The sequence below is a fragment of the Notechis scutatus genome, chromosome 4 (assembly GCF_049901735.1).
Source record: "Notechis scutatus isolate UNSWTSFEM ecotype Mainland chromosome 4, rNotScu1.2, whole genome shotgun sequence".
In the NCBI taxonomy this organism is placed as follows: domain Eukaryota; kingdom Metazoa; phylum Chordata; class Lepidosauria; order Squamata; family Elapidae; genus Notechis; species Notechis scutatus.
In genome coordinates, this window is record NC_142012.1 from 132,995,049 (window position 1) to 133,007,816 (window position 12,768).

A 12,768-nucleotide genomic window follows, 5' to 3' on the forward strand; every position below is an offset into this window, starting at 1 on the left:
CCGGGTTGTATGTGGGGTGTAGTCTGTCGAGTGGTGACCTTAGTTTTCTCCCCATTAGTAATTCTGCCGGGCTTTTGTTAGTCGTTGTGTTAGGGGTGATATGTTGTATTAGGAGCATTTTATTTATTTTTTCTTGTATGTCCCGTGTTCGATCTTTTGGAGGGTTCTTTTTGTAAATTGAACCATCCGTTCTGCCTACCATTGGCCGCCGGATGCGCCGTCGCTGTCAGTGCGTGTCGTATGCCTCGTTCCGCTAGGAATCTTCGAATTCAGCGAGGTGAACTGGGGTCCGTTGTCTGACACGATGACATCCGGGAGACCGTGGGTTGCGAAGAGTTTGTTTAAGACCTTGGTTACCGCATCTGTTGTGGTGGTCTTCATGTTGCTTACCTCCAGCCAGTTGGAGTAAGCATCCACCGTGATGAGGAATGTGTTCCCTTTTGTGGGTCCGGCAAAGTCTATATGGAGTCTCGACCATGGTCCCCTGGGCGTTTCCCATTCTAAAATTGGTGCTGCGGGGGATTTGGTCTGGTTTCTTGCAGCGCGAGCACTTGGCTACCCAGGCCTCGATCTCCTTGTCCATACCTGGCCACCAAGCATAGCTTCTGGCTAAAGCTTTAGTCCTCACAATCCCGGGTGCCCTTCGTGTAATAATTGTAATACCTTCCCTTGCAGTTTTTCCGGTATGACCACCCTGTCCCCCCATAACAAACAACCTTTCTGTAGTGACAGTTCTGTTTGCCGGTTTCGGAATGTCCTGAATGCATCATCGCTGTCTTTCTCTGGCCATCCCTTTGCTACCCAATGTAATACCCGCGCCAGACGCTTGTCTTTATTAGTCTCTCGGGCAATGTCTGACGCGGTTATGGGTAGGTCTGGCAATGTCTCTATGCTGAGGGTGGTCGTCGTGGGAGCTGGATCGTCGTCTAGGTCGGGAAGCGGCGAGCGGCTCAACGCGTCTGCATGGGAGATCGTCTTACCCGGTCTGTGTGTGAGCCGGTAAGTCGTGGCGGCGAGGAACTCAGACCACCTTGTCATCCTGGGGGATAGGATGTTGGGGTGGCCTTGTTCCCGCCAGGATGCCTAGCAGCGGCTTGTGGTCCGTGATGAGGGTGAATCGGCGGCCGTAGAGGTACTCGTGGAACTTTTTACTGCTGCGACGATGGCCAGTGCCTCCTTATCTAATTGGCTGTAGTTTCTTTCGGGTTTGCTGAGTGTTCTTGAAAAGAAAGCGATGGGTGCTTCTTTCCGTCTGGGAGTGTATGGCTGAGGACAGCGCCGACGCCAAATGGTGGCGTCGCATGTGACGGCGATGGGTAGGGTCTCATTATACTGAATGAGAACGGCATCCGAGGTGAGCAGGTCTTTGGTATTCTTGAATGCGGTGTTCTCCCGTTTCCCCCAGGTCCATTTGGCCGTCCTGTCCAGGAGCCTATGCAAAGGCTCCGCCGTGATCGCCTTTTGGGGCAAGAACACATTGTAAAAATTTAGCAGTCCCAGAAATGCCTGCAGCTCTGTTTTGTTCTTGGGTGTGGGGGCTTCCTTTATGGCTTTGACCTTGCTTCCGGTTGGGTGGATGCCATGTCGGTCTAGGAGGTACCCCAGAAACTCGACTTGCTCTGTGTATAGCTGGCATTTCTCTTTCTTCACCTTTAGCCCGGCCCCTTTGAATTTTTCTAGTACCTCCCTTAGGCGACCCTCTAGTTCCTTCTGGTTGGCTGCTGACACCAATACATCGTCAAAATAGGGGACCACCCCTTGATTCCTCGCAGCAGTCTCTCCATGAGGCTCTGGAAAATTCCTGGGGCTACGCTGACTCCAAACTGGAGTCGGTTACAACAACGCTCCCGGTGGGTGACTATTGTTTGCGCCTCCGGTTTCTTCATCGACGGCAGTTGCTGATAGGCTTGCGCCTCGGCCCAGTGACTTCATGACCGGCAGCGTTGCTGATAGGCTTGCGCGGTCGACGAAGACCTTGCCCCCAGGTGTAATAGGTGTTGCACTACTGGGACGGGGTAGGCGCTTTGTTGCAGGGCGCAATTGAGGGTGGCCTTATAGTCCCCGCAGATCCTTACTGACCCATCTGGTTTGACTGGGGTGACTATAGGGGTCTCCCACCGGGCGTGGTCGATTGGCTGCAAAACCCCTGTTTGACGAGTTTGTCAATCTGCTCGTCTATTTTCTTCCGGAGTGCAAAAGGCACCCGTCTGGGTTTTAGGCGTATGGGGGCGACATTTGGGTCTAGGCTAAAAGAGATAGGGGCCCTTTGTACTTGCCTAGGGTGCCGTCGAATACTTCTTGGAAGTCCTCGCCAGCTGCTGCTCCCAGTCGGCCTCTGTGGTGTGGTTTACTCCCGTGACCTCGATCCCGAGTGGCGCGAACCATTGGAGTCCTAAAAGGCTGGGTCGGTTCCGGTCCACGATAGTCAGGGGAAGTTTCGCGGTGCGGTTTTTGAAGGTCACCACGAACTGTCCGGTCCCAATGACGGGGATGCGGTTCCCTGATAGTCCTTGATGATCAGTTTCTGGTTCTCCAGTCCTCTTTTCTGGATGTTTGGCACCAGGCGCTTGAGTTCTTTCCAGGCGACCATGGAGAGGTAGGATCCGGAGTCTACCTCCATCCGGCATGGTTCGCCCTCGATGCTCACCTCCACGTAGACCTTCCGGGCATCCGTGGTTTCGGCATGGCCGATGGTGACCGTCTGGTGGGTTTCTTCTCTCTGTCGGCCTTCCCGCTCCGTCGTCCTCGGTTGTCTCGGTTCCAGCGATAGTCGGCTTGGCGATCTCTGGTTCTCGGGGTGTGTCTCGTCCCGGTTGCTTGGTTCTCGCCGGCGGGGCTGTGTGTCTTTTTGAGTCGGCAGACTCGGGCGATGTGGCCCTTCTTGTTGCACTGCCGGCAGATCGCGTCGATAAAACGGCACTCGGATCGAAAGTGGTTTCCCCGCACCCGGCGCACTGGTTCCCGACTTACGACCCGTTGATCTCGCCGGTCCCGTCCTGTTTGTAGTCGGTGGACGTCTTCCTCCTCGTCCGTAGTATCGGAGGCGAGTCCAGGTCCCCGTGGTGTGTGGTGGTTTCTCGTCGGCTTGTCTCGGGGTTTCAGTGTGGTCCCGTTGTCTGCCCTCCAGTCTGGCTGCTGACTTCCGGGTGGCTTCGGCTGCGGAAGCTTCGGCCAGGGCGTCCCGAGGTCGATGTTGCCTTTCGCCATCAGTCGACTTTTTAGTGCCTGATCCCTGAGGCCTAGGACCACGCGGTCTCGGAGGACATCGTCCAGGTCCTGAACTCGCACATCCCCCTAGGTCTCGCAAGGCGGCTATAAAGTCGCTAATGCTCTCGTCCTGCCGCTGGTTTCGCCGATAGAACTCATCCCGCCGGATGAGGATGGGCACAGCGGGGCGTAGTGGTTCCGCAGGAGGAGTGGCTCGAGATCGGCCCAGTCCATCGCCTTCACGTCCTCTGGCTTCGCGAGGGCTTTGGCCATCTTAAACACTGCGGGCCCGCAGTGTGTGAGGAAGACGGCCCTTTTCTTCTGCCCGTTCGCATCCTTCAAATTGCTACTTTCGAGGAACATCAGGAATCTATCCGTGTACGATTCCCAGTCCTCGGTAGCGGGGTTGAAGGGTGCTGGTGGGTCATGCTGGCCATCTTGTCGGTCCTTTGTCTTCCTCGGGACACGTGCTCGGTGGTTATTCTCTGGATCCCACCTTCGTCGCCAGTGTCGTGTCCGTCGAGAAAGGAAGCTCGGAGTCAGTGACTTGGTTTCAGCTCTTTATTGGCTCCTGATACAGCTTAAGCTTGAGGGGAAAAAACTGCGGCTTTTTATTCTCGAGCCGCGGCGGATCGACCAATGACACCGCTGAATCTCCGCGATTAGTTTCCACCAATCGCGGGGATTGCAGCGGACCAATCATTGCGGCTCGCTCGACCAATCCGGTCGCGCGCGCCTTAACCAATCGCGGCGGGGCTACGAGTATGTAAATTGACTTGTACAGAACAGGACCCTATATCATTCCAGACAAATGGCTGTCCAATCTCTTCTTAAAAACCTCCAGTGATGGAACACCCACAACTTCTGAAGGAAAACTGTTCCACTGGTTAATTTGTTTTTGTCCAAATTACTGCCAAAATGTGAATTTCGTTGTATGTGTATACTGTGTATACACATACAATGACTATAAAGTGTTATTATTATTATTGGTGAATCTTTGGTAAGATTCTCAGCCTTTGGGGTTGGTTGGTAGCTCAAAAGCTCTAGTCTATTAATTATTATTATTATTATTATTATTATTATTATTATTATTATTATTATTATTATTATTATTATTATTAATTATTAATTATTATTATGCTGCATTAACGTTTGGTAATTAAGACAACTGAGCAAAAAATCCAAAAATTTATTTTAGGCATAATGTTCTTGAAAGTGTCTATTTCCCCCAGAAGGTTATAAATTCTACAATTAATCCTGATTTAGTTAGAGTGCCAGGTCTGCGCTGGCAAAATACAGATACAAATATTAAGAAAAGCTTTGCTGCCGCCTTTGATCATCCGGAGTTCTGTAGCCCGATATGCTATGAAATGAGCCTGAGATAAATAAAAGGTATTTTGCGCCGACGTTTCTTAGGACCCAGCAGAGACGTCGGCAAAGGGCCGATTCAGTCGCGTCTTAGGTGACCAGGGATCTTCCGACCGATGCAACTTCAGAATTGCGATCGCCATGAGTTTGGAAGCGCTTCGCTACCGCAGGGGATCCCTGCAGATTCTCAACCAGCTTCTGCTGCCTCATCAGACTCTCTATGAGGAAATAAGCAGCGTTCGCCAGGGCTGGGAGGCCATTCGGTCTATGAAGGTGCTGCCAGGGGGGTGGGACCAGATAGCAATTGCCGAGTTCAGCTAAAGAACGTTGCACGTGTATCTCTAAAAAGCACGGTAATTGGACTCACCGCCACGTAGTACAGAGGGGCGTTGGTGTTACAAAGTCTTTGTAGAATCTCTCCGATTTTGAGGATTGACTCACTTTTAACTGCAGAGTTAAAAGTGCTGCAAAGCTAAGAGTAAAAGTGAGGGAACATAAGGATTTCAGACAACAGATAAAAGAGTCGCGATTGTGTTCATATTAGAAAGATAAAGTAGTCTTTCAGTGTGTTGAATCAATCCTAATTGGCTCCTATGGTGAGCCAAAATTCGTATTTTCAGCCACAAGGGCAGTCTTCACAAAGCATGCTAATTCAAAGTGAACAATCCATGTTTGGGTTTTAATATGACATACAATGACTAAATCATTTGCACAGGTATGCTTACTATTATCTTACTCCATATTCAACCCACATCTGGGGCACCAAATTTAAGCTACAAAAACCCCAACAGCCAGTATGTAGTGCTAGCAAAAATAACGTTATGATCCCATCTAGGAGGACCCAGATTGTTGGGAGCAATATGCTGACTGTGTAAACCACTTAGAGAGTGGTGTAAAGCACTAGGAAGCAGTATACAAATCTAAGTGCTATTGCTATTGCTATCTATTGATTGTTCACCACACTAGGATTAAATAAGGCTTTGGGTTGAATTGTGGTTCATGTTTTATCCAAATTCAGCCATTGTATAAGATATTGTATACAGGTAATTCTTACCACAGTTGATACAGTATTTTTACTTTTTTATTATGTTGGGTGGATATAATTCTTGTGATGCAGTGGTGGGATTCAAAATTTTTTACTACCAGTTCTCTGGGCGTGACTTGGTGGTGAGGCAGGCGAAGGATACTGTAAAATCTCCATTCCTACCCCACTCCTGGGGGAAGGTTACTTCAAAATCTCATTCCCTCCCCACCCCACTAACCTGCTTTCCAGCTCCATTATCCTGTGCAGGGCAACAAAAGAAGACCCAGCTGATCAGCTGAGATTCGGGAGGCAGAGAATAGATAGGGGTGGGGCCAGTCAGAAGTAGTATTTGCTGGTTCTCCGAACTACTCAAAATTTCCGCTACCGATTCTCCAGAACTGGTCAGAACCTGCTGAATACCACCTCTGTTGTGATGGGACTTGAGCAATGTAAAAGTAGTTCAAATTTTTGGGAATTAAAAATCCTGATGCAGCCTTAAAATTGCATTTGCATTTTTTGCAACAAACAATGCTGCTGATTGTATTGTTGATTGATTACTATCCCAGTATCTCTTTTCACAGGTACCATTACTAAGGTATATATCTCTTATCCTATAAATCTGTGCAAGTTTATTATTAGAATGGTATCAATATAGTCTACTTTCCATTTCTTTTAACTCTCAGACCAGAAAGAGATACAGATGTTATGTTATATCCTTATTTACAAAGATTTATATGACTTCGGTACCACCTTTGGGGGAAAAGGGGATTTTTCTATTTTTACCCTATGTATATCCTGTGTAAGGGTTTCAATTACATTGGCCACCAGGAGGCAGTGGAAAACTAGTTAATTTAAGTGAGTAACTGCACGTGTATGTTAAATTCAATTTACAGGCAATTCTTGCTTACCAAGCATTTATTTAGCAATTGTTCAAATTGTTTACCAAGGTGTTGAAAAAGAAAGCTTATGTCCAGTTCTTGAAGTTTGGGCACCCTAAGTATGGTCATTTGATCATCATTTGGCAACTGGCCTGCACTTAGATAGTTGCAGCGTCCTATGGTCAAGTGATCACCATTTGTGACTTTCTCTGCTAGCCACCCACAACAAAAGTCAATGGGAAAGCTGGTAAAAAAGGATACAAGTGGTTCTGGTTACCACTCACCCCCTCCCCTGCCTTGCAGCAGCCAATCCCAGCTCCGCTGTGTGCCACATCTTACCTGCTTGCCGACCTCCTTGAGACTCCCTGGGTCTTGCTTAATGACTAATGATACTTGCTTAATGACAGCAGTGGGGATTGGCAGGATTGCCATTGTTAAGCAATGCTGTCACTTTTTGCAACTACATCACTTAGCATTGGAAATTCCAGTCCCAATTACTGTTAACTGAAGACTTCTTATTTCTATATTTTAGTGTAATATGTGAACTAAGTCATAGTAGATCGGTCTTTGAGAAGTCACTGGTATTTGGCCAGTGGAAAGATGTTGTGTTAAACATCACAAATATTTCCATCAAAAATAGTTTTTCAATAATCTAACTGGAGGCACTAGCTATTCTAGAAACAGAATAGGTGAGGACTTAAAAAGAGTTATAGATTCTTATTTAATATATACTTATATAAAGTATGGCTTTGTAGACTTAAATTAATAGGCATGATGTTGGGAATCATATTTTTGTTTAGTTTATCTCACTAAATATTTCCAGAAAGAATCTGCTTCATCTCAAGTCATACCGTTCCACTGCAAAATCATTGAAATATTGGGGTTCATATGGCTAGATTTAGCAGATTTATAAAACTAATTTTACATGCCAACTACTCTTCTGATTCTAGAAATCTTACAACACAAAATTTAATATTAATAAAATATTAATCAGTAAAATATATTTACAGATGACTATGTGCCATCAAGATTTTTTGACTTCTAGTGATAGATAGGTGTCCATCATGAACTATTCCAACTGCATTAATTGCCACTGTAATATGGTACTGTAAATACATTTACAAAACCAGCAAAATATATAAATGAACCCATTGTTGCAATACAAATTATTTATTTCTATCTATCTCACTTTTATTATTCTTGGAATGTTGGCATGCTCTCTTTCTACTACAAAGTCTTGGCCCTCCTGATCTCTTCCAGGATGAATACCTGGAAATCCTTTCCCTATTAGATTACTTGCATTAAGCGAATCAACCCTGGCGATCAATGGGGTGACAGATGTCGCAGCCAGATCACCCTCACATCCATTGATCACCAGGGTTAATTCAGCTCATCTGGCTGGCTAGGTGGGTGTCTCCTTCCTCCCTCACCGCTCCCTGTGCGTCCCTCCCAAAGCTGCGTACTCAGTGGAAGAGGGCAACCATCCCTGCATTAAGCAAATTCCTCATAAGAAAAAGATGGATGTTCAGTATATTGTACAATCTTTTTTAGCCTATTTTTTTCTGCAAACCTAATTAATCTGATTAATTTATGGGACATGCAAATTACAAAAATCAGGTTAAGAAACCATTCAATTAACTGTGTGAACAAAATTTATCATAATTTTATCCTAGAAGGCCAATGGGTAAACTTGCTCCTGGATATCTTTTCAATCCTCCAGCATGCTCTTTTTCATCCCTAGGCTTTCAGTTTACTTTAATATTTCCACCTATTGGTTCATGTTTGGTCTTCAAGTTTAATAGAAAAGCACTCTGTTTCACCTTCTGTGTTAGCAATCTGTCAAACTGTGATCTTATCTCTCCTGTTTCTCTTTTCAAGTGTTCTTAGTAGGACTTAATTTCCATCAGGTCATTTTTCTAAATGTTTGAAGTTGTCGTTTTAAAATTCGGATCAGATAATTCCAAATAATCTTTTCCATTATTTTAGAAACATTTCAGTATTTATAAACAGTTTTGACCCTGTGTACCATACACTTACCTTGTTTCCTATGAAGCTTCCTACCCTCTCTTATTATTTTGTTGTAGATTCCTTTAGTTAAAAAATATTGAAAAAATGACACAGCAGTATTTCTTAAATTTACATTCATGTCTCTAGATCTCATATAGATTCCATTGGCTCATTGGAAAATTTTTAATCAGTGGATATTGAAGGCAAGACCTTATAAGAAATATTCTTATCTATGTGGCGGGGGGGAGATAACATGTAAACTGAAAGCCTAGGGATGAAAAAGAGCATGCTGGAGGATTGAAAAGATATCCAGGAGCAAGTTTACCCATTGGCCTTCTAGTAAATGCAACTTTGTGGTGCTCATTTGATGAGCAAGTCAAGCCTGTCCTTGGACAGTCATTTTATGAGAACAGCCATTAGGTGTTAATTTTGGCTTGGTGTTACCCCAATGTACAGTCTTTTCTACCTGATTCTATTTGTGTTGAATATGAAGTTCCTCGCTTTCTATGTGTGTTTATTTTAAACTGAAAATAAATATCTCTTCTTAGGTGCGAGGCGCTCCAGCCATTGCCATTATAGGTTGTCTGAGTTTGGCAGTGGAATTGCATAATAAAAGAAATGAAGAACCGAGTTTGGGTAACCTGGAGACTTTTGTGTTGGACTCACTAAGCTACTTAATAAGTGCCAGACCTACTGCTGTCAACATGGCCCGGGCAGCTCAGGAGCTGGAACATTTTGTCCAGCAGGAGGCAAAACATGAAGGGACTACTCCAGATAGTTTACGAGAAAGGTGAGGGTTCAAGACCCTATCTTCTTTCTGCCCCCAAACTGTTAGCAAGAAACATGCAAGTTTGTATAACCTCTTATTGTAGTGTGATCAACTGGACAGAAGCGTTGCTGGACAAAGACCTGGAAGACAACAAAAGCATTGGGGAACATGGAGCTTGCCATCTTTTGCAACATGCAGGGCAGGACAAAGTGAGAGTCCTGACTCACTGCAACACTGGCTCATTGGCCACTGCTGGTTATGGCACTGCACTTGGTAAGTGGCATCTCTGCATTCCAGAAGCATTACCATTTCTGTCCTTTGTGACAAAAGGGTAAGAGGTTATGGTAGTACAGTTAGTCCTTGACTTACAACCATAGTTGGGATCAGAATTTCCATTGCTAAGCAAGATTGTTGGAAATTGCCACACCTTGGATGCTTCTCAATTGAAAGGATGAGCAATTTCCTACTATTAAGCAGTTGTCCAGGGGACTCCCAAATGTGTTAATAGCATGCATTCTTTGGGCACGCTCCTTTTATGTTTTATACAATTAAAGTGACATACAATTTTATCAGTTTAATGACATAAAGTATTCCTTATTTTAATTGTGATGTTTCTGACACAAGTAAACAAACAAACAAGAGGCTTAAGTGAGTTGGCCCAATTTTATGCCCTTTTTTGTCATGGTTGTTACGGAAATCACTACAGTTGTAAAAAGAGTTGTGTTGCTAAATGAATCTAGATTTTCCCATTGACTTTGCTGGCTGGAAAGGTTGTAAATAGTGATCATATTACCCTAGGATGCTGCAACCATTGTAAATGCATGCCAGTTCTCAAGCATCTGAATTTTGATCACGTGACCATGGGGACGCTATAGTGGTTGTAAGTGCAAGTACTGGTTGTAAGAGATGTCACCTCTTATAATGGCCTTCCTCGGTGTTTCAAGTTTGTTAAGATTTCAGCTCTCAACATCTGAAGGAAGACTCCAAATTGCTTGGTATGTTGACAGCTTGTAGCCTTTTATATGGTTTGTTATTCTGACTTGTTTGTAACATTGCTTCATAGGTATCATTCGCTCGTTACATGCCAGGGGTTGTCTGGAGCATGTTTACTGTACTGAAACAAGGCCATACAATCAGGGGGCCCGGCTGACTGCTTATGAATTAGTATATGAGCAGGTGCCTTCAACACTCATTGCTGATAGCATGGCCTCCTTGGCAATGAAAGAAAAAAAGATAACAGGTAGGTGTCTTGTTTTCTTCTTTTTCTGCATTACTCCTGTCATTTCTAGATTTCATGCTAGGATATGAGTGTACATGTGTGTCAATGGTTGGCCAAGAGTTCAAGAGCGCAGGTTATTAAGGAAAATGCTGCTCAGGTCATCTTAGCAATACTGATGTCTTGGTATTGGGCATTCTATTTAGTTGTATAATAAACAAACTTAATGACCACTAAAAGTTTAGTTCCAGCCTTCAGAATTCCTTGGTAGAATTGGCAATAGTAACCATGTACAGACATCCAAAGGAGAATCTTGTTGGAAGGAAGAACATGGCTACATGGAAGTCAGAGTTGAAAGCAATGTTTGTTATGTAAGGAGTCTCAGTTTGAATCTCTAATCTTCACTTAAAAGGATTTCAGATGAAAGGGCTTGAAATTCTGGGAGGACTGCTGCTACTATGCATATAAAAATATATGGCTTGGTTCTGTGAAAGGTATAGTTCTGTTTTCTATATGCTGATCCCTGATTATATTTTCTTACTGAATAGCCTAGTACACGTGACATGCCAAGCCATCATCTGACTTGTTAAGTTTTATCTTATGTATTGTGTGAACCCAACCATTAGGAATTTAATCAACAAGCCGACTAGGAGATGGCATAAAGAACAAGAAAAATAATGAATTGTTCCCTCTCTTCCACATTGAGGAAATTTTAAAAACTTTTGGGAACATGTACCTGATTCTGGAAAATGCGGAGCAGGAATACAATTGGCACTAGGGAAATTTTGTAAAAACAAACAAACCCAAAACAACCCACAGCAAGCTCTCCTTGTTCTCTTCTACTTTCCCCTTATTCTTTATTCTGAATAGTGTGGCAGTTACATTTAACATTAGGCTTTTAATTGCCATTGTCCTTCTTTTTGTAATCCAGCTGTCATTGTGGGAGCAGACAGGGTTGTTGCTAATGGAGACACTGCCAATAAAGTTGGTACTTATCAACTGGCAATTGCTGCAAGATACCATGGGATTCCCTTCTATGTGGCAGCACCCAGCACTTCCTGTGACCTGCAATTAAAACATGGAGGGCAGATCGTTATTGAGGAGCGGCCAAGCCAGGAACTGACAGACGTCAATGCTGTACGAATTGCAGCACCAGGTAGCAAAACGTTGGAAGGTTATATGTAAACAAAGGTTGTATGTAAAGAAAGGAGAGATGATAGAATACTAATATTTTCAGTATTATTTGTAATCAGTTATCTAACAGTAGCTGCCCCAGCTTACATGAATCTAGATGATGTATATATTTTGAGTAAGTCATCATTGATCAAGAAAATATATTCTGACTTGAATCTCCTTGGATGCATGACAGTCTAGTAAGCTATTATCTACTTTTTGAAGAATGACAATTGATTATGGAAATTTAGTCCCAAGTTTCTTGAAAGGACATCAAGTTGCCTACCATTTGTGTAATTTTTTTTAGTTGTAAAGCATTTAGACATCCTTTTTGCATCTTCTCTTTTTAGAGATGCTTGTTTCCTGTTTTTTTAAAACTAAGCCATAACATTTATCATTAATGAAATAAATACATCTGTTATATAACACTAATGGAACAGCACATATACTTTCTTTCTTCCTAGGCATTGGTGTTTGGAATCCAGCCTTTGATGTCACTCCTCATGAACTGATAACTGGTGGTATTGTCACTGAGTTTGGAGTCTTTCCTCCTGCTGAACTTCAGGAAGCTCTGACACGGGAAGTGCATAAAATATAAAAAACCCTAAGTTAAGCTGTTTCCAGATAGGATGTGAACCTAATCTTCAACAATCGTTACTAGGGCTTATTTCCCTAATCTGGCATCTTTATAGATGTTTGGGATGCAGAATTTTGTACAACTGAAAATTGTAATTCCAGTACCTCTGAATACCACTGGTCTGGGGAAATTGTATTAGAGATTTTAGAGTCTGATAAAAATGCTTGATATTTCTGCAATTTTATTATCAAATGTTCATTTGCAAATTCAGCAAATTAAATAATGTTTGCTTCTTGAGTTTTGTCTACTATGGCTTTGTGAGGATTGCTTGGTTTTGGAATTATTGAGTCATACTCTGACATAATTTTTCTTTGACTTCAAGCTATTTTTTTTAAAAAAATATGTATAGTATAATTCTTTATCTGAATTGTTTTTCATTTCCTGCTTAGGTTTCTTTATTGATGTTCTACTATGCGTTCACTGCCCTGGTGACACAGTGGTTAGAATGCAGTATTGCAGGCTAACTGTGCTCACAATCTGGAGTTCAGT

At 43.5% G+C, this 12,768-nt stretch overlaps 1 protein-coding gene across 1 annotated transcript; it reads left to right on the forward strand.

Annotated features, from left to right (window-relative positions):
- Positions 1-4,626: 4,626 nt before the first annotated feature.
- On the forward strand, positions 4,627-12,513 carry MRI1 (methylthioribose-1-phosphate isomerase 1). The gene is made up of 6 exons (XM_026663981.2): positions 4,627-4,848; positions 9,033-9,274; positions 9,357-9,526; positions 10,317-10,493; positions 11,401-11,625; positions 12,107-12,513. The coding sequence occupies exons 1-6, from the start codon at positions 4,717-4,719 to the stop codon at positions 12,238-12,240; spliced, it is 1,080 nt and encodes a 359-aa protein (XP_026519766.1). The 5' UTR covers positions 4,627-4,716; the 3' UTR covers positions 12,241-12,513.
- The last annotated feature ends 255 nt before the right edge of the window (positions 12,514-12,768 follow it).

Coding starts and splice junctions, on each gene's coding strand:
- MRI1 (XM_026663981.2), top strand. CDS start 4,717: ATGAGTTTGGAAGCGCTTCGCTACCGCAGGGGATCCCTGCAGATTCTC. Junction 4,849..9,032: donor AGGCCATTCGGTCTATGAAG/GTGCTGCCAGGG, acceptor ATCTCTTCTTAG/GTGCGAGGCGCTCCAGCCAT. Junction 11,626..12,106: donor TGTACGAATTGCAGCACCAG/GTAGCAAAACGT, acceptor CTTTCTTCCTAG/GCATTGGTGTTTGGAATCCA.